Below are 21,759 nucleotides of genomic sequence, written 5' to 3'. Positions count from 1 at the left end.
GCCCGTTCTTCCCGCGGGGGAGGGGGGGAAAGGAGACAGTGAGAAGGCTGCAAGTGCTGATGTGCTGATGGCAATGTGCTTTTATTAAAAAAAATTTCACAAATTAAACAGCTACAAAGAACTACAAAAATGGCCGAGTGCCAATGTTTCCTTCACACTGCGCGCGCGCGAACGCTCCAACGCGCACGCGCAGCGTTGCCGGCAGGAAAAAACTAATTTAAATCGTATCCACCCCCTCCCACTTACAAAATTGGCGCGAGTGTAGGCTCCGCCCCCCTGGGCGCCGCGCCAAGCAGACAAGGAGCTGCAGAACGCTCCAGAATTGCGAGTTTTTTTTCGGCGCTGTTTTAGGCGCGAAAAACGGGTGCCCAGCTCAGAGGGGCGCCCGTTTTTTATCGTGTGGAAACTTGGGCCCAAAGAGAGGGATATAAAGATAGGATTCAGTGATGAGAGACAGAAAGCAAAATTTGAACTAGTTTAATTTTTTTAAATCTTGGACAACAATAATTACATTTTTGAAGGAATGAGACTGCACACTTATAAAATTAAATTTTTAGTGCCAGAGAGGTTGTTTGGCAGTAAATAAGACTTCTCACAACATTAAAAATTGACTTACATCTGAATGCACCAGCCTTAACTTTTTCTGGCGTGTTTATTGGGTAACTTGTGGGTAACTACCACAATTTCATGCCTTTACATGGATTTTAATGCTGTGTCTATTGGCGGAGGAGCTCGGCAAATCGGATAGTAACTTCCGATTTCCACATTTAACTACACATGTGCGGATCTGGAATTTGCTGTCCGGTTTACTCCATAATAACGGTGAGCGCTGTTAGCCTGACTGTTGTTGTTAATGCAAAGTCTGGGCCAAATTTAAAAAGGGAGTAAACATTATTAGTTTGTTGTGAGGTTAAAATACTAAATGCAATTGTAAGGAAAAAAATCTCTTGTGCTTGCTATGTGTAAAGAAATTATAATCCTGTTATTTATAAAGGCAGTTACTATTTTAAGCATATTACTCGCCGTGCTCTTGCTTACAATTTGGACTGAATGCAGTGTTCCTGGAGCGATAAGTATTGACTGTCAGAAATAGCACTGACCACTGTGTTTGCAAAAGACTACACTGCTGGAGTGGGGATCAAAAAATGTCAGATTCAGGTGAGATTAGCTCATATAATTCAAAGAGGGTTCCTGTACATTTTTCACACAACATTTTTTTTTGGTTCAAAGAATTCTATCAACTTAGCAGTGAATTTGATGACGAAAGCTTGAGTGTTCTGCTGGAAGAGGTACAGCAAGGGAGAGTAGTCATATTTCAGGGCTGTGGGGGATCTTTCTCTGTTCCTAAGTGTACAGCAAGTATTACTGAGGAAACAGCACTAATGGAATTTAAAAAAAAATGTAGCAAGCATTTAGTTCGCATTCATAAAAGCAGTGGAAATATTAATTGCTGTGCTTTAAAAATTAGCATAACCTTTTTAATGTCTCTCTTGTAAATTTAATTAATATATAATAAAATAGCTATGTATAATTAAGGGAATGTCAGTAAGTTGTGTAGATCTGAGCAAGAAGTCTTAAGAGAAGTAGCGGCAGGGATTGTGGATGCATTGGTTGTAATTTACCAAAATTCACTGGATTCTGGGGAGGTCCCAGCGTATTGGAAAACTGCAAATGTAACGCCCCTATTTAAAAAAAGGAGGCAGACAAAAAGCAGGAAACTATAGACCAGTTAGACTAACATCTGTGGCGGGAAAATGTTGGAGTCCATTATTAAAGAAGCAGTAGCAGGACATTTGGAAAAGCGAAATTCGGTCAGGCAGAGTCAGCATGGATTTATGAAGGGGAAGTCATGTTTGACAAATTTGCTCGAATTCTTTGAGGATGTAATGAACAGGGTGGGTAAAGGGGAACCAATGGATGTGTATTTGGACTTCCAGAAGGCTTTTGACAAGGTGCCACATAAAAGGTTACTGCACAAGATAAAAGTTCACGGGGTTGGGGGTAATATATTAGCATGGATAGAGGATTGGCTAAGTAACAGAAAATAGAGATTCGGGATAAATGGTTCATTCTCTGGTTGGCAACCAGTAACTAGTGGGGTGCCGCAATGATCAATGCTGGGACCCCAACTATTTACAATCTATATTAACGATTTGGAAGAAGGGACTGAGTGTAACGTAGCCATGTTTGCTGATACAAAGATGGGAGGAAAAGCAATGTGTGAGGAGGACACAAAAAATCTGCAAAAGGACATATACAGGCTAAGTGTGCAAAAATTTGGCAGATGGAGTATAATGTTGGAAAGTATGAGGTCATGCACTTTGGCAGAAAAAAAATCAAAGAGCACGTTATTATTTAAATGGAGAAAGATTGCAAAGTGCTGCAGTACAGCGGGACTTGTGCATGAAACACAAAAGGATAGTATGCAGGTACAGCAAGTGATCAGGAAGGCCAATGGTATTTTGGCCTTTTATTGCAAAGGGGGTGGAGTATAAAAGCAGGGAAGTCTTGTTACAGCTGTACAGGGTATTGGTAAGGCTACACCTGGAATATTGCGTGCAGTTTTGGTTTCTATATTTACGAAAGGATATACTTGCTTTGGAGGCCGTTCAGAGAAGGTTCACTAGGTTGATTCTGGGAATGAGGAGGTTGATTTATGAGGAAAGGTTGAGTAGGTTGGGCCTCTACTCCTTGGAATTCAGAAGAATGAGAGGTGATCTTATCGAAACGTATAAGATTATGAGGTGGTTTGACAAGGTGGATGCAGAAAGGATGTTTCCATTGATGGGGGAGTCTAGAATTAGAAGGCACGATCTTAGAATAAGAGGCTGGCCATTTAAAACAGAGATGAGGAGAAATTTCTTCTGAGGGTTGTAAATCTGTGGAATTCGCTGCCTCAGAGAGTTGTGGAAGCTGGGACATTGAATAAATTTAAGACAGAAATAGACAGTTTCGTAAACAATAAGGGGATAAGGAGTTATGGGGAGCAGGCGGAGAAGTGGAGCTGAGTCCATGATCAAATCAGCCATGATCTTATTGAATGGCGGAGCAGGCTCGAGGGGCTGTATGGCCGACTCCTATTCCTATTTCTTATGTTTTTAAAAGGACATAGACAAATTAAATGAATGGACAAACGGTGGCAGATGAAGTTCAATTTATGGAAGTGTGCGATCATGCATTTGGATCCAAGAAAGAAAATTCAGAATATTTTCTTAATTGCAAGAGATGAGAAACTGTGGAGAAGCAAAGGAATATGGCTGTCCAGGTACACACATCATTCAAAGTTAGTGCACAAGTATAAAAAGTAAACAAAATGACAAATGGAATGTTGGTCTTTATCTCAAGGCGGCTTGAATGTCGAAGGGAGGAACTTGTGCTTCAGTTGTATAGAGCCTTGGTTAAACTCCTTCTGGAGAGCTGCATTCCGAATTGGGCATCGCACTTCGGGGTGGACATATTGGCCTTGGTACACTGCAGATTCACCCGAATGATACTGGGGCTTAAAGGGTTAAATTATGAGGACAGGTTGCATAAACTTGGCTTGTATTTCCTTGAGTTTAGACGGTTGAGGGGTGATCTAATCGAGTTATTTAAAATGATAAAAGGATTTGATAACGTAATACAGAAAAACAATTTCCTCAGTAGGAGGAATCCAGAACAAGGGGACACAATTTTAAAATGAAAGCTAGGCTATTTAAGAGCGAAATCAGGAAGCACTTTTTCACAGAGTAGTTGCAATTTGGAACTCTATTCTCCGAAAGGCTGGATGAAATGCTTAAGACTGAGATCGATAGATTTTTGTTAGGTAAGGGGATCAAGGGGTGTTGAGAAAAACCACAGTAAATAAAGTTGAGTTGCAGATCTGCCATGATCTAATTGAATGGTAGAACAGGCTCAGGGGGCTGAATGGCTGACTCCTGTTCCTAAGTTCCTATATCCTGTTCTTGATAGCATCCTGCAATGTTGAGGACACACCAAAATATATTCCTTGTGGACACTGATGTTAACTTTATGTCCCATTGATCACCATGAGTCAACATGATTTATTTTTCTCTCTCTCTTTCTTGATTAATTGTATTAACTTGTTGCAGGAGAGAATAATTGAGCGGCTTAAAGACCAGAGGGAAAGAGATGAAGTAGAAAAGCAAGAAGAAATTGATGCCTACAAGAAGGAATTAAAAGAAATTAAAGAAAGGGTCAGTGGCCTCCAAGGAGATGTCTCAGAAAAGGAGGTGAGTAATAAATTATGATCCAAGTGACCTGTAATGCAAATAAGGAAATTGTTCATCAAACATCAACTGTTCTTTTAAGAGCAATGCATATAAAATAATGGATACCATGGAATGATTTAATTAATGAATTTAAATACCTCGGAAGCAAAGCTGGAATCAGTTGTAATGGTCATCTCAACCGCAAAACTAAATCACACCAATTAATTCCAGATATCCGTTATTATTTATAATACCATACCCGTTATAAAAATGTTCTGTTTGAATTTCTTTTTTGGTAGTGTTACGATTTTCAGGCTACACAGCTGTTCTCTCATACTCAGTGCCATATACAACTTCTTACAAATCAAAGTGTGACCATGTATGCATAATATCTGGCAATGTACGATTGCCCAGTGATGAATGGAACACCCCAACTACTATAATTCGCTTACTGGACTTGACATGAACCCTCTTGTATTCTCTTATCCTTTGGATAATTGAAGAATGATCTCTTTTCCAAACAATGTGACTTGGGCAGCTGAGCCCAGCAGCTTCCATTCTAATTAAATTATGAATCCAATTTATAGATTAAGCAAGAAGCAAATGTGACTGCAGAAAATTTACCTTGCTGCATCTCTGATACAAAATGAATAAAATTCACGACATTATACAAACTCTCCCAATAATATTGAACCTGGACCAACGTCCAAAGCATAAAACCTATACATGAGGTATATTCTAAGAGTGTTTGCCTGTATGTCAAAAGAACTAGAAGAACTAATGAGCGGGATTGCATTTGCGCTTATAACCCTGCCTGTTTCTTTGATCTCAGCAAACCAAATAGTAATTGACAGATAGAGATCATACACACTAATTTCCCAGCATCGTTGCTGGAAATCAGCCATGTACTCGTGCTGCTCATATAAGAATATAAGGAATAGGAGTAGGCCCCTCGAGTCTGCTCTGCCATTCAATAAGACCATTGGTGATCTTTGATCTCAACACCACTTTCCTGCGCATTCCCCATATCCCTTAATTCCCTTCGTTCCCAAAAATGTATCGACCCCTGTCTTGAACATACTCAACGACTGAGCATCCAAAGCCCTCTAGGGTAGAGAATTCCAAAGATTCACCACCATCTGTGAAGAAATTTCTCCCCATCTCAGTCCTAAATGGTTGATCCGTTATTCTGAGACTGTGACCCCTTGTTCTAGACTCCCTAGCTAGGGGAAACATCCTCCCTGCATCTACCCTGTCAAGCCCTGTATGAATTTTGTATGTTTCAAAGAGATCACCTCTCATTCTTCTAAACTCTAGAGAATATGGGCTTAGTCTACTCCGTCTCTCCTCATAGAACAATCCCCACATCTCAGGAATCAGTCTGGTGAACCTTCATTGCACTCCCTCTATGGCAAGTATATTCTTCCTTGGGTAAGGAGAACAAAACCATACACAGTACTCAAGGTGTGATCTCACAAGGGCCCTATATAATTGCAGTAAGACATCTTCACTCTTCTATTCAAATCCTGAAAGTTGCATACCATGCTGATATGGAAATATATCGCCGTTCCTTCATCGTCGCTGGGTCTAATTCCTGGAAGTTCCTCCCTAACAGCACTATGGGAGAACCTTCAACACGCGTACTGCAACGGTTCAAGAAGGTGGCTCACCACCACCTTCTCAAGGGCAATTATGGGTGTGCAATGCATGCTGACCTTGCCATTCACGCCCACATTTCACAAGCACATTTTTAACAGAAAGTCAAGAATGAGGAGGAACAGAGGAGAGCTGCCAGGCAGGTGAGATTGTATCAGGTCACACCAGATGCAGACAGGTCATTATTGAGCACACCATAGGCATCTTGAAGCAGACTTTTAGATGTCTTAACAGATTATGTAACTCAACCAAAGTCACCAGGATTATTGTGATATGCTGCATGCTACATAACTTTGCGAACCTAAGCAGCATAGGATAAAAGCTGACGGGGTTGGGGGTTATATATTAGCATGGATAGTGGATTGGCTAACTAACAGAGAACAGAGAGTCGGGATAAATGCATCATTTTCTGGTTAGCTTACAGTAACTAGTGGGGTGCCACAGGGATCGGTGCTGGGGCTTCAACTATTTACAATTTATAATAATGACTTGGATGAAGGGACCGAGTGTAATGTTGCCATGTTTGCTGATAATGCAAAGATGGATGGGAAAGCAAGTTGTGAGGAGGACACAAAAAATCTGCAAAGGGATATAGACAGGCTAAGTGTGGGCAAAAATTTGGCAGATGGAGTATAATGTGGGAAAGTGTGAGGTTATCCACTTTGGTAGGAAAAATATAAAAGCAAATTGTTATTTAAATGGAGAGAAATTACAAAATGCTGCAGTAAAGAGGGACCTAGGGCTCCTTGTGCATGAATCACAAAAAGTTGGTACGCAGGTACAGCAAGTAACCAGAGGGCAAATGGAATCTTGGCCTTTATTGCAAAGGGGATAGAGTATAAAAGCAGAGAAGTCCTGCTACAACTGTATAGCGTATTGGTGAGGCCACACCTAGAGTACTGCGTACAGTTTTGGGGTCCTTATTTAAGGAAGGATATACTTGCATTGGAGGCAGTTCAGGGAAGGTTCACTAGGTTGATTCCTGAGATGAAGCGGTTGATTTATGAGGAAAGGTTGAGTAGGTTGGGCCTATACTCATTGGAGTTTAGAAGAATGAGGTGTGATCTTATTGAAACATATAAGATACTGAGGTGACTCGACAAGGTAGATAGAGAGACGATGTTTCCCCTCGCGGGGCAGTCTAGAATTAAGGGGCATACTTTCAGAATAAGAGGTCACCCATTTAAAACAGATGAGGAATTGCCTCTCTGAGGGTGGTAAATCTATGGAATTCTCTGCCCCAGAGAGCTGTGGAGGCTGGGTCATTGAATATATTTAAGTTGGAGATAGACAGATTTTTGAGCGATAAGGGAGTGAAGGGTTATGGGGAGTGGGCAGGGGAGTGGAGCTGATCAGCCATGATATTGAATGGCGGAGCGGACTCGAGGGGCCAAATAGTCTACTCCTGCTCCTATGCAAATATGGAATATGCAGAGGAGAAGGATAACTCGCCACAAGATGCAGAAAGTAGGAGGTACCAGATGTAATTGCTGTCGAAAGACTTTTGTAGGCTGCTTGTGCCCTATTCCAGGCTCTCGTTGATGACATCTCCCAAGTCAGCTGTATACCATTGTTAACAGCAGACCTCTGTCCATCTTAACCATCTTACCAAATCTCTTTCACTTGCATTTCCTTTAGCTGCAGATAAAGTGCCAAGTATTCTGTTCCTGTCACCTAAGGATACATAATCCCAAATTATACCAAGAGCACTCTGGACACGTTTGAACCATGGTGGTACTAAATTTTTTAATGCATCATTGTAGTACATTTCTAGTATTCATGATCCTTGTGCTTCAATTTGGTGCCATTACAAGGCCTGGATGATCTGGACTCCTTATTGGCAGAAGCTGGTGAGAGATGGCTGGGTGCCATGTCCTCTTTTTGCAGAGATTCACGTGGGCCCATAGCTGCAGGAAATGACTGCGTGCTACCCCATGTACTTCCAGTGAAACGGAGTGCGTTAAGGATGCAGATGTGTTGCTGTCCTGAAAGATTGCACTTTCACTCCTGCCAAGTCTAGCACTGCCTAGGTGCTTCCTCTGATCAGTATAAAAGAAGATTTGATGGTAGTTAGATCAATAAAGTCATAGCAAGGGTTATTTTATATGATTTTCAAGCATCTGGTACCTGGATTAGAGACCTCACTCTATCTTAGAGTCTGAGGCTTTAATAGCTGTAGCATCTCAAGAAATGCAATCACTGCATTCGGGCTTTTGCCAGAGGGAGAATATTTTGCAGATATCCATGGTGTTGCCACATTCTTGATGGTGGAATACAGCTCTGGAATTCTCATCCATCAAGACTGATCAAGTGGAGGAAGTGGACTGTTCCATGGTAGCCATCAGCTGCTGCAAGTTGACTGGGATGGCCTCCAGTGATTGGAGAAACTTCTCTTGAGTGTAGTTTGCTTAAAAGCAGGACCCATTAGGTCCAAATCACTGCAGTTAACACTTGTAGACCTGATGTTATGGAGTTCCTCCTTAACTTTGAGCCTGTTCCTCTTGTTAGTGCAGCCATAATCTGCAAACAAGATGAGGTGAAAAATTGAAATTGTCAAGAACACATAAGCCACACAGTAGCAATGCATGATTATCCTTCAAACTACTGTAATATTTGGTTGGAAGAAATTTGTGTTCTGCATATGTTGGACAGCTAACGTCATGGTGGTTTATTGTACCTCAGCAGACAAGCCTGCAATCTTCTTCTGGACTTAAATTCAGGTATACTGATGGTGTAATTATAGGACAGAGGAACAGGAGTAGGTTATACAGCCCCTCAAACCTGTTCCACCATTCAATTAGACAATGGCTGATCTGGACTTCAGCTCCATTTACTCTCTAAATGGCCTTGCTCTAATTTTAAGATAATGCTCTCTTAAATCAAGCGAAGGAACTTAGTGGATTTAATATAAGTTTTTAAAAAAAGGTAGTGGAGACAATAATGGGACTTTAAATAGGGGGAGGGGTGGGTGGGGTGCACATGTGCCTTGAATGTTCTTGGTGTCCAGGATCCCCAAAATTCTTAATCTGGCTCTGAGACCATGGAACGATTTGCAGATTTGGATGAGGATTGAGAATTTAATGTATTGGGGATGGGGAGTCCATGTAGGTCACACGATTTGGGTGATGGACAAGTGTGACTTATTACAGGACAGGACATGTGGTTGAGGTTTGGATAAGTTGGAATTTATGGATGGTGAAAGATCAGATGCCACCAAGAAGGACTTTGAAGTGATAAATCTGGAGGTGACAAAAACGTATATACAGTTTACAACGGTGGAAGAGCTGATGATAGAGTTGGAGGTGGGCAGTATTACAGAAGTGAAAATAAGTAGTCTTGGTGATATGATATCTTTGAAGCTCCATACATATTCTACTGCAATTGTTTCAGCAGCTAGCTTTAAAATATGTTATCCCTTTAATGAGGATTCTGTAAGAAATTAATTCTAGCAGCATGACAGAATTTCACGCCCCCTGCCCCCCGCCCCCCCGCCTCCCAAATCAACAAGCCCTCAATTGGAGGCATCATTCATGTTGGAGCTTACCACATGAATATCGTGAATGTGACTGTGGAAATCCTGGCTGAGGCACGACTCATCCAACTGGATGGTGATTGTTCTTGCTTCCTATCAGGTTGATATACGGACCTGGAATTTGGTCTCATTTCATCTCATTGTACCAGTCTGCTGAAAATTTGTTTTAAGGTTTATTAAAAACGACAGCCCCTGACATTTTAAGAGAGCCTATTTGAATCCTAGAAGCATGATAAAGAAAAGAAAAAATACACCATGGCCAAAATGCTCCATTTATGGCTTGGTTTCTGTACAAAGAGCTGCTGTCAGTGTGTTGTGTGTTGATGACTTTCATAGTAGAGAATTAGGCATTGCTGTGTTATACTGTGTATAAGGTACAATATTCCTCTGAAAAATGCAGTGAAATAAAACCAAAAAAATGGGGCAGGCATGAGAGGTTGGATTTCAGGAAGGGAGGAGGGCATGCACCAATCCCGTTCCCCAAAACTGACTCCAGGAATGTTCGGATTGGCTTACTGGGTAGTTTCTGGGGTTTGGCAGTACCATGATGGGGTCTAGAATCTGGCAGCACAGGGATCCCAGGGTATTTATGCATGGATATGAGAATTGGCAGCACTGGGAGAGTGGTCCTGGAGTCCAGCTGTATTGGGGAACTGCAGATTTGTACACCTGGAACTCTACCCCCCAAATACTCGCATGATCATACATGTACAATGCAGAGCTCACTTCCACTTCCCCTAGCATCACCTTCCCATCATTGCCATATCCTGCAACCTCCATCCTGCCACTATCTAAAAGGTGCATCTCAGGTGCCTGCTAGCTCCAACCTGCCAGAAAATGTGACAGCCGCGCTGTGGTCAGGCATTGGGGAGCTTTTTGGGCCCTTTACCCTTGAAAGAAATATAGAAGTACGACTTTATATTTAAAAAAAAGTCAACTTCATTTTTGTTGGGAGACCGGGCCATGGTCCTGGCCTAGACCGTCAAGTGGGGCCCATGTATAAGCCTGGGCAGGCTAGTACATCTCTCACTGGGCATACTAGATGCGGTTCCTGTCCCAATTTGTCATGGCGTGGGAACTTCTGAAGTAGATTGTCACCCTCGACACCGCCTGCTCCTATGCGGTGGGCGGTCCGAAATCAACGTATCGCCCACTCCTTCTACCATGTTCCTGCTGGAGTTAGGTTAAAATGCACTGGAAGAACCTAAGATTTTTGCTTTGGTCTCCTTATCTTAATTTGAGTTATTTTAAAAATAAGAAATTATTAACATTTAATTTATAAACATAGAATGCCTTTAATTATGAGCAGGATTTTGTTGATAACTAGAAAATGTAAATATTTTAATTATTATCACTGTGAGGCACAAAGTGTGAGGAGGAAGGGGAAAGATCTGTTGAAAAATCAATGGAAGGGGACTGGAAAAACCAAGGCCAGATAGTTAATTCCAACTAGTATAGTATACAATCTCATTGTGCATCCTCAGCTTTAAAACTATTTGTGATAAAAATTAACAACATACAAGTAAAGAAATTAATTTGAAATAAAGGCTATGGGTTTCATAGACAGAAGTGGATGGTGAGAAAAAGTAGGAGATATCAAGAGGGAAAGAGGTGGGGTTTAAGGAGGGCCTTTAAAGGAGGAGAAGGAATTGGAGAGGTTTAGGGAGGAAATTCCATAGCTTGGGGCCTCGGTAGCTGAAGGCACGGCTGCCAGAGGTGGGGCAAAGGGAGGATGTGCACAAAAGGCCAGAGTCAGTGGAAGGGAGAATTTGGGAGGATGTGGGGGTGGGTTGTAGGACTGGAGGAGGTTACAGATATAGGGAGGGGCAAGACCATGAAGGCATTTAAACGTGATGAGAATTTTAAATTGGAGGCATTGGGGGAGCAGGAGTCATTGTAGGTCAATAAGGACAGGGGTGATGGATGAACTGGATGGAATCATGGAAATTTACGGACAGATACTGTGCCGGCTAAAAAATAGCTGTCCAGCTTACTACCACTTTCCAGCTCTCGTTCCATAGCCTTGTAGGTTACGACACTTCAGGTGCATATCCAAGTACTTTTTAAATTTGATGAGATTTCTGCCTCCACCGCCCTCGCAGATAGTGAGTTCCAGACCCCACCACCCTATGGATGAAAAAAATTCTCCAACTCTCCTCTAATCTTCTTACCAATTACTTTAAAACTATGCCACATGATTATTGACCTCTCTGCTAAGGGAAATAGGTCTTCCTGTCCACTCTAGCTAGCCCCTCATAATTTTATACACCTCAATTAAATCTCCCATCAGCCTCCTCCATTCCAAAGGAAACAACCCCAGCCTATCCAATCTTTCCTTATAGCTGAAATTCTCCAGTCCTGGCAACATTGTCGTAAATCTCCTCTGTACCTTCTCTCGTATGACCACATCCTTCCTGTAAAGCAGTGACCAGAACTGTATGCAATATTCTAGTTGTGGCCTAACGATACCTTTTACACTGATTTTATCCCAGTTAATATTTGGGTAGTTGAAATCCACTTCTATTACTGCCCTATTGTTTTTGCACTTCTCAGAAATTAGGATACAGGTAGCCAAGAATTTGGAAGAGCTGAAGTGTACAGAAGACGGATGGTGGAAGGCTGGCCAGGAGAGCATTGGAATAGTTGAGTCAAAAGAATAGACCAGGATTCAGCGGTAGGGGCGGAGACGAGCGATGTTAGAGATGTAAGTAGGTGGACTTGGTGCTGGAGAAGATACTGGGTTGGAAGCTCAGGTTAGGGTTTAATAGGGCGCTGAGATTGTGAACAGTCTGATTCAGCCTGAGACGGGAGCGATGGGGATGGTACAAAATTTGTGCTGGTGGCCTAGTTTTCCTAATTTTTCAACTGAAGGAAATTGTGACTCCCACAGGACTGAGTATTGGATTGAAAACATGGGGGCAATGAAAGGGTTGATAGAGGTGAAGGCAAGGTTGAGTTGGGTGACTTCAACGTACCTGTGGAAAATGATCCCATGTTGGCAGATAATGTTGCCAAGAGGCAGCATGTAGACTAGGAAGAGGAAGGGGGACAAGAATAGGAGGGGAAGGTTAGAGGTAATGGTGCGGGGCTGTGAAGAAAAGCCACTGCTGAAAATGCTGTGGCTATGATATGATGGATAAGAATGGAATTGAACAAGGGTGATCCCAGTAAGCTGGACAATGAAGGAAAGGTGTTGGAGGACACTGGTCTGGTTAACCGTGGCAAAGGCTGCAGAGAGACCAGGAGGAATATTATATTATAGTCATTGTCACAGTAGATGTAATTTCTCACATTAGTTAGAGCTGTTTTAGTGCTTTGGCCTTGATGGAAACCACATTGGAAACACTCAAAGATGGAGTTGCAGGAAATATGGGCACAGCTTTAGGAGGCAACAACAGATTCAAGAACTTTGGAGATGAAAGGATAGTTGGACATGATGCTGTAGTTTACATGGACAAAGGGGTGATGAAGATGGCTTTGAAAGAGAGTAGAACAGTACCCGAGGCTCGGGAACCATTTATAACATCAACTAGCATGGGAGCCAAGAAGGGAAGTTGGACACTCAGCAGTTTAGTGAGAATAGGGTCAAAGCTTGGAGAGTGCATGAAGGATGATAGGAGACAAACTGGAAAAAGCTGCAGACTCTGAGCTAGTGCAGGGAGAGCTTGGGGGAGAGGTTTGGCTTGGTGGGAAAGGGGAAGCAACAGAGGCAAGTGAATAGTTAGTCTCAAACTTCATACCAAAGACGTACACGAGGTGCTCACACTTGTTGTCAGAGGAGAGGGTGGAGAGGGGATTAAGGAGAAGAAAACAAGCCAGGGGTTATCTTTACACTCTAATATGATCCTGGAGTAGTGTGTGATTTTGATACAGATATAGTCTGATTTAGTCCAGCCAGATCTGGTGATAGATAGATAAACCATTTGTGTGCCAGACACGCTCAACTTTACACTCCTTGGTCTTGAGGAATCGAGTGGGATGGGAGAGAGAAAAGCTTTTTCTGGGAACAAGGGCATCAATGTGAGGGAGTGGTTAAGCAAAAATGATGTCTGCAGAAGTATTGTGACCAATGGAGGGCCAAAGATGAAGAAATTCATATTTAGGAATCGCAGTTGTATGCAACTTGGAGTATTTTTTTTACAGTGACGAATACAGAAGGAAGTGGATTTGGTAGGAGGATCTGGGTAGTTTAGGATATAAGGAAGTGGTTGGAGGTAGGCTTGTCTGTAATAGAGACAAAGGACTAGAGTCAATGGGAGGTGGCAAGATTGAGGGGGTGGCCAAGAGTATGGGTAGAAGAATTGATATGGAGGGAGAGTTTTAAGGAGGTCAGTGAGAGTTGCAAAGATTGAGACAATTAAGGAAAGTTTGAAGTGGGATGGAAATACCACTGTGCAATCTGTTATGTTACTGTAAGCTCTAATAAATTTAATGTTAATGAAAGCTCTAATGAATTTAATGCTGTAGGCTGTGTTATTGGACTTCAAAGAGCATGCCTCATCTTTGGCATCATCTGGACTGAAGAAGGATTCCAAGCTGAAAACACTGGAGATAACTCTTGAACAGAAGAAGGAGGAATGTACTAAACTAGAAGCACAGCTACGCAAGGTAAATTCAAATCTAACTCTTCATTTTATGTCTGTGCCTTTTGGGTACAACTTCTCCAATTTTGTAATGCAAAACTTTCAAGTCAAATGTTTTTCACCATGCTAATGTTTTGTAGCCTCTTAAGTTTGTAATCATTAGTTGAATTCTGTTCAATCTCAGCAGACTGACCCAATGTGCTTAGAGGTGCCGAATATGCGTTCTCTCGTGCAAAACATATCCCAATTCCATATAACTATTAAACCCAAATATTCAGCATTGCAGAATAACATTCAAATATTTTTCAAAATCTTGCCACCTGCATCATCAGTTGATCATAGGAACAATATAATGAGATTGTGGTCATCTTCAATGTTGTGCTGATTCAGTAATGGCACTATTCTGAACAAAATTGTATGATTTTGCACAGAGCCAGCACTATTGAAAGTGTATTTTCTCAGATTCTCCTATAAAATACAATTAATTGATTAACCCTGCGGGTGAAATTCTACTTAATACAAATGAGAAGGTGACCATTTTTAACACGCCTGCCAGAACCCTCATGCCAAAACCCACATTGTGCACTTAAGTTTGGGTGTGTTAAGGTGCGCAAAAAAAGCATAAATGAGTGGCCAATCATAACGCAACTGTAAAATTGCTGCACAACTAGTTAAATAGACACTATTGTACTCTAGGCCATTCCTGCAATGGAGTATACAATTTATGTAAGAACTAGAGGGATTTTGCAGCCAGCAAAACCAAAATTCAGAGATTCACATCTGCAGATCATAATATAGGGTGAGTGGATGTGGCAAAATGTTGTTTATAGAGATGAGGGGCAATGTACCCAGAAGGTAAAGCAGGGTGGTTTTGTGGACTCAAATACCAGGAAATACTGCAAGGATATCCATAATAAAGTGTCAGCGTTGAACAAAATGCCAAAGTGAAAAATGATAATAGGTATGAATATATGGAGATTACCATATGTATCATCATCAGAGACAGTCCCTCGGAATCGAGGAAGACTTTCTGCCACTCCTAAAGTGAGTTCTTTGGTGGCTGAACAGTCCAATACGAGAGCCACAGACCCTGTCACAGGTGGGACAGATAGTCGTTAAGGGAAGGGGTGGATGGGACTGGTTTGCCGCACGCTCTTTCCGCTGCCTGCGCTTGATTTCTGCACGCTCTCGGCGTTGAGACTCAATGCTCGACACCCTCCCGGTTGGCCAGGGACTCCCAGATGTCAGTGGGGATATCGCACTTTATCAGGGAGGCTTTGAGGGTGCCCTTGTAACGTTTCCGCTGCCCACCTTTGGCTGATTTGCCATGAAGGAGCTCCATGTAGATCACTTGCTTTGGGAGTCTCATACCTGGCATGTGAACTATGTGGCCTGCCCAGCAGAACTGATCGAATGTGGTCAGTGCTTCAATGCTGGGGATGTTGGCCTGGACGAGGATACTGATGTTGGTGCGCCTTCCTCCCAGGGGATTTGTAAGATCTTGCGGCGACATCGTTGGTGATATTTCTCCAGTGACTTGAGGTGTCTACTGTACATGGCCCATGTCTCTGAGCCATACAGGAGGGCGGGTATTACTACAGCCCTGTAGACCATGAGCTTGGTGGCAGTTTTGAGGGCCTGGTCTTCAAACACATTTTTCCTCGGTCTGCGCACATACAGAGGCTGAACTCCAGGACATAGTCGACGTATTTACTGAGGCGTACGAAAGCATGGACCTTACGCTAAACATCCGCAAGATAAAGGTCCTCCACCAGCGTGTCCTCGCTGCACAGCATGGCCCACCAGTCATCAAGATCCACAGCACGGCCCTGGACACCGTGGACCACTTCCCATATCTCGGGAGCCTCCTATCAACAAGAGCAGGCATCGACGACGAGATCCAACACTTCCTCCAGTGCAGCCTTCGGCTGCCTGAGGGAAAGAGTGGTTGAAGACCAGGCCCTCTAAATTACCATATGTATTGATAGCCACTAATTCCAATTAAAGGGCTCAATTTTCCCCAGTGATTTGCGCCAGTTTTTTGGGCCGAAATTTAAAAACCCAAGTTTTCCCCCAATCTTTATGCGCCAATGTAACTCAGTTAGTTACCTTTTTTTTTAGGTTAGTTTTTTTTGCGTCGTAGGGGGCGTAATTATGGAAGTTTGGCCAATTTAAATTTCTCCTAGGACGGCGTATGTGACCACTCTCAAAACCTTCTGGCCTCTAAAGAAAAACCAGCGCACATTAAAAAAATCAGTGCAGAAAGACACCATTTTTTTAATGCAACGTTTTGGAGGGAGTCAAGAACACATTAAATATGCATTATGAAGCTTAAATGTTTTAAATTTAAATCGCAGGAAATGGAAGTTTAATGCAAGTCTTTAAGTTTTCATTTTTTTTAAACTGACACGCCACCACCTCATGTCTCTAAACCAGGCTCGAGGGACGGAGCGCTGTATTACTACAGCCCTGTAGACCATGAGCTTGGTGGGAGTTTTGAAGGCCTGGTCTCGGGGCTCGGCTTCAAAAGAAGCTGGGGGTGAGGAGTGGGGGGAGGGTGCTGTGGAAGGCGAACAGAAGGTATGAGAAGCCTACACTACACATCAATTGAACCCCGGGGGGCGGGGTTCCCGATCATTGCGCCTGCTCACATCTGGGTGTGGTCTAGATTAAGGCGTCAACCATGGGGAGAGAGAACAAAGAACCTTGTCCTGCCTGCCATTTTGAGCTTCTTGCAAAAGTACAATTTAATCATGGGGGCAATACCATGCCATACCTTATGCAACTCTTCTGCATGATGGTGCTGCAGAGGAGACAACTGATTTTATGTCATTGCATGAGGAACCTCAGAGCACATAGGGTGAAGGGCAGGAGGCCTTATCCACGTTGGGCATATCGAGACAGACGTTCGTACCTGCACCTGAGTGATGCAGACTGTGTCAGAAGGCTGCGTTTCCGCAAAGAAGTTGTCAATGAGATCTGTGAGTTAATAAAAGTAGACCTGCAACCTGGAAGCATTGGGAGGACTGCTTTGTCAGTTGAAGTGAAGGTTACAGTTGCACTTTCATTCTATGCATCTGGATCATTCCAGGCTACAACTGGGGATGTGTGCGCCATTTCTCAACATGCAACACGTCTGCATTCGGCAGGTGACTGCTGCACTATATGCACGGAGGAATGACTACATAAAGTTCCCCATGACCGCTCAGCCAATGCGTGACAGGGCTTTGGGCTTCTCCAGGATGGCTGGCTTCCCATAGGAGCACATTTGGAGGATTCCGAGATGTTCAGGAACAGAAAAGGCTTCCACTCCATTAATGTGCAGCTCGTGTGTGACAACATGCATCGCATCATGTCAGTTGATGCACGATACCCTGGGAGCACCTATGATGCATTCATCCTACGCGAGTTTGTTATATCTGCCATGTTTCAGCAGCAGCCAGAAGGGCAAAGCTGGCTGCTGGGAGACAAAGGGTACGATGACGCCACCTGGCTCATGTCACCCCTACGCATAACCTGGACGGAAGCTGACCGGGAATACAACATGTCGCACATTGCGACGCACAGCCTCATAGAGAGGACCGTTGACATCTTGAAACAGCGTTTCCGATGCCTGGACCATTCTGGAGGCTACTTGCAATACTCCCCTGAGAGTGTCAGTCAATTCACTGTTGTGTGCTGCATGCTGATAACTTAGACACCATGAGGCAGCAGTAGCTGGTAGTAGCAGACCCACCTGAGGTGAGAGTGGCTGATGATGATGAGGAAGATGCAGATGATGAGGAAGATGCAGATGACGAGGAGCGGGACGAGGAAGCCATGCAACTACCTGAACCTGGAGTACGTCAGTGGAGGAAGGCAGGCTGTTGTGCCTCTTTAACGATTGCTCGAGCATTGCGCCAGCAGCTCATCCGTGAACGCTTTGCTGCCTGAAGGCTCAGCGGCAACTATTCCACATGGACCATGTTTACTGTTTGGACCTGTTCTGTTTTGTTCTATTAATATATGATGGAAATGATTCTTCTTTACTTCAAAACGTTGTATCAATAATGGAACAAATAATGGAAATGATTCAATTATAATTTAAAATATATCTTATTCAAAAGTTTAACAAACATTTGTTTGTACTTAACTTAAATTAGCAGTTACAACAGTAACAACAATAATAATAATAACACCAACAACAGCAGCAAAGAAAGGCTGCATCCATCTCTCCTCTACCTTATTCTAAGACCGCCCACTGTGCTTGGTCTTGGTGACTCCACCCCTGCTCGCAGCGTTTCTCGGGTTGATACCAAGCTTATTCTTGCGAACATCTCAGGTAATGTGCACTTCTTGATGGAGGTGGGGGGGTGGGGGTGGCAAGCAGTAATGTGGAGGGCCCGGCTATGGCCTGTTCAAGGCTGGTCTGGGGACTAAAGTAGGAATGGCAATTGATTCTGTCAATGGGCACGGGGTCTGGGCATGTTCCCTTATTGCAGCAGCTAACTCTGACATTCCCTTCCTCGTGCCCTGACAGTGTGTCAACTACCTGAAACATTCCCTCCCTCATGTTCACTGACAGCACAACAGCTATCTGCGACATTCCCTCCCTTATGTGCACCAGCATTGTATCAGCTGCCTGCGACATTCCTTCCCTCGTGTTCCCATTTCTCTTGAGAGTGTTGTTACTTTTCCCGACATTCCCGAGACCTCATCACCCATCTCACTGAGGGTGTCTAGGAGTGATCGGGTAAGGTCAATGCTCTCCACACTCATTGCCATCATCTGAAGCACATCTGTTAGATGCTGCACCTCGGGAGAGCGCTGTTGAGCTCTCCTTCCCCTCCTCACCCTGGGTGTGCCTCGCTGCACCCCACTGGAATCCCCAGCCTCAGACGGCAGGAAACCATGGAATATCCCACCAACATTCAAATCACTCAGGGAAGAGGCTGGCACCTCAATGGGTGGCATCTGCATCTCCTCCAGAGTGAGTGCAACAGTGGGGGCTTCATCCATCCCCTCCCCCTCACCCCCATGCTCTTGGTCTGGAAGGTGGGATTTGAATATGTTCTCTTCAGGCTCGTCCTCGTCTGAATCTTCTGCATCGTCACGGTTGGCCTCCACTTTTATGTGACCTCTGCTGGTGTCCAGCTCGTACCATTTGCCCTCATTCACAGTAACTAGTGTCTCCACTTCATCCTGTAAGAAATTCTTGGTCCTTGCGCCGCATTGCATCTTGTATTTCAGCTCCGATTTTTCCAATGAGAATTAAAGTTCTCACACACAACTGGCTCTTCAAAAATGGCTGAATGCAGACCGGGAGCTGTACTGGGCATGTGCGCCCATTGAAATCACGTCAAAACGTCCTTTTTTTTTTCCACACATGCACAGAAGGGGCAGCATTGTTTTTTGGCGCAGACATTCACTCCATCCCCCAAGGCTAAGGATAGGCTGCGCAGTGCCAATTTCAAAAAATAGAAAGGGGAAACTTGCTACTTTTTTTTTAAAAAAGTAGTTGTGTCCAAGAAAAACGGGTGTAACTCTGGCAATATGCCAAAAAATGGCATTGGGGAAAAATGAGCTCCATGTAACTACAGTTGTCACAAAGATTTGCTTGTACACTTAACCGAAACTGATCCTGTAATCTGCCAAAAATGGAACACAAAGGGAAATAATGAACATTTTGAGAACCAGTACAGCAAGAAATAATATATTTGAAAAAGATTGAAGACTATGTAGGCAAGCTCAAATTCTAAGTTGCATTAGATAATTAATTATTTACAATTAATTCCATTAAAATTGGTACCACAGTGCAGGAAATACTGAAATTGTATATATGATGAACCAAGAAAACAACTAAAGCTAAAAGACTTTATTTTTTTCGAGTCTTAAAAATCATATAGTAGATGAAATGAATCTGTTAGCTCAGTTCCAGGATGTGTCCATCTAGATCAATGAAAGACAAAAGTGATTTATTCTTCTTGGTCAGGTGGGCAGTAACATTAATGTTTATAGATGAAAGTTAATTCCATTAATTTCCATTACATTTGACTAGCTCAATGCTCTTGTAGCCAATGGAGTAAAATACTTGAAATGCAACAAAATAATCAGTGAAGGTATGTTATTATTACTAATTACTTTGGAATCCATAATTTTACAAACTCATTTTTACCTGAATTGTCTTGAAAACTGATTGTAGAAATGTATTTTAACATGATTGATCAATGCATGAGTTGTCACTTTATAGAATCATAGAATTTTACAGCAGAGAATAAGTCTGTTTGGCCCATCGTACCTGTGTGGGCTCTTTGAAAGATGCCCAATTAGTCCCACTCCACCAAAGCCCTCCAAATGTTTCCCTTTCAAGTATATATCCAATCCCTTTTGAAAGTTACTATTGAATTTGCTTCCACCACCCTTTCAGGCAGTGCATTTCAGATCATAACTCGCTGCACAAAAATATTTCTCCTCATCTCCACAATGGTTCTTTTGCCAATTATTTTAAATCTGTGTCTTCTGGTTACCAAACCACCCACTCGTGGAAACAGGGTGAATGAGGAGAAATTGTCAAAATCAGTCATGATTTTGAAAGCTCTATTAAATAGTGTGTAAGCTGTGGCTCAGTTGGCAGCACTCTTGCATCTGAGTCAGAAGGTTGTGGGTTCAAGTCCCACTCTGGACACTTGAGCACAAAAATCTAGGCTGACACTCCAGTGTAGTACCGAGGGAGTGCTGCACTGTCGGAGGTGCCGTCTTTCAAATGAGACGTTGAACTAAGGCCGCGTATTTCTCTCAGGTGGATGTAAAAGATTCCATGGCACTATTTTGAAGAAAAGCAGGGGAGTTATCCCCAATACCCTAGCCAATATTTATCCATCAATCAACATCACAAAAAATAGATTATCTGGTCGTTATTGCCTTGCTGTTTGTGGGAGTTTGCTGTGTGCATTTTGGTTGCCACGTTTCCTACATTACAATAGTGACAACACTTTAAAAGTACTTCATTGGCCGTCCTGAGGTCTTGAAAGGCATAAATGCAGTTATTTTTTTTCATTTGTTCTTTATTTCTCAACCTGCGGTATTTCAGGTTGAATACCATTCACCTAAAGTGGAAGGTTTTTGGGAGGTTTAAGGAAGGAAGAAAGATTTTCACAAGATTGTAAGGAAATAACGAAGAAAAATAAGAAGATAGACAAGCAGGAAGGCAATGAATGATGACTTAATAAAACCTGAATCAGTGCATTATCAAAACCATCAGACTGGTTTAAAGAAAAATCTTTCACAGCTACAGCAGTAAGATAGCAATCAAAGGAGCCAAAGATGCAACTGGGCTTGAAACTACCGATGAACGTAGAATAATAAATATTCTGAATGATTATTTCTTCCAGATATTTATAAGGAAAGACATCAACAACATGCTCTTCCTAAAAGAGAGAACCTGAGCAAAATATAAAGGAGATGAAAGTCCTAGCCAAGCTAGAAGTAAATAGCCCCAGAAATAGATGGTGTTTTTTCCAGGATGGTGAGAAAGATTAGAAAGGAGATTTATGTGGCTTTGACGATCGTTATGAGGGAGTCACTGGACACTACGGAGGTACCAGTAAACAGACTAATATCGTGCTCATATTCAAAAAAGGGAACAAAACAGATATGGCAATTATAGATTCATTAATCTTACTTCAAAACCATGTAAAATAATGAAATTGATTCACAGCATTAAACTTTATTGTCTGTATTATAATAACCTGATAAATAGCATTGACCATGGATTCAGAATGGGAAGATTGTACCTGAC

The 21,759-nt window shown here is 42.7% G+C and overlaps 1 protein-coding gene across 3 annotated transcripts in view; it reads left to right on the top strand.

Moving 5' to 3' along the window:
* The window catches only part of LOC139280807 (ELKS/Rab6-interacting/CAST family member 1-like), a 1,247,673-nt gene that overhangs the window by 286,136 nt on the left and 939,778 nt on the right, over positions 1-21,759 (top strand). For all 3 annotated transcript variants that reach the window (XM_070900522.1, XM_070900521.1, XM_070900523.1), the window contains 2 exons: positions 4,092-4,232; positions 13,867-14,007. In XM_070900522.1, coding sequence (XP_070756623.1) covers positions 4,092-4,232; positions 13,867-14,007 — 282 coding nt within the window. The remainder of the gene's footprint in view (positions 1-4,091; positions 4,233-13,866; positions 14,008-21,759) is intronic.

The sequence above is a fragment of the Pristiophorus japonicus genome, chromosome 15 (assembly GCF_044704955.1).
Source record: "Pristiophorus japonicus isolate sPriJap1 chromosome 15, sPriJap1.hap1, whole genome shotgun sequence".
Taxonomy (NCBI): domain Eukaryota; kingdom Metazoa; phylum Chordata; class Chondrichthyes; family Pristiophoridae; genus Pristiophorus; species Pristiophorus japonicus.
Note: the sequence above shows the minus strand (reverse complement) of the source record. Positions and strands in the feature narration are given on the sequence as shown.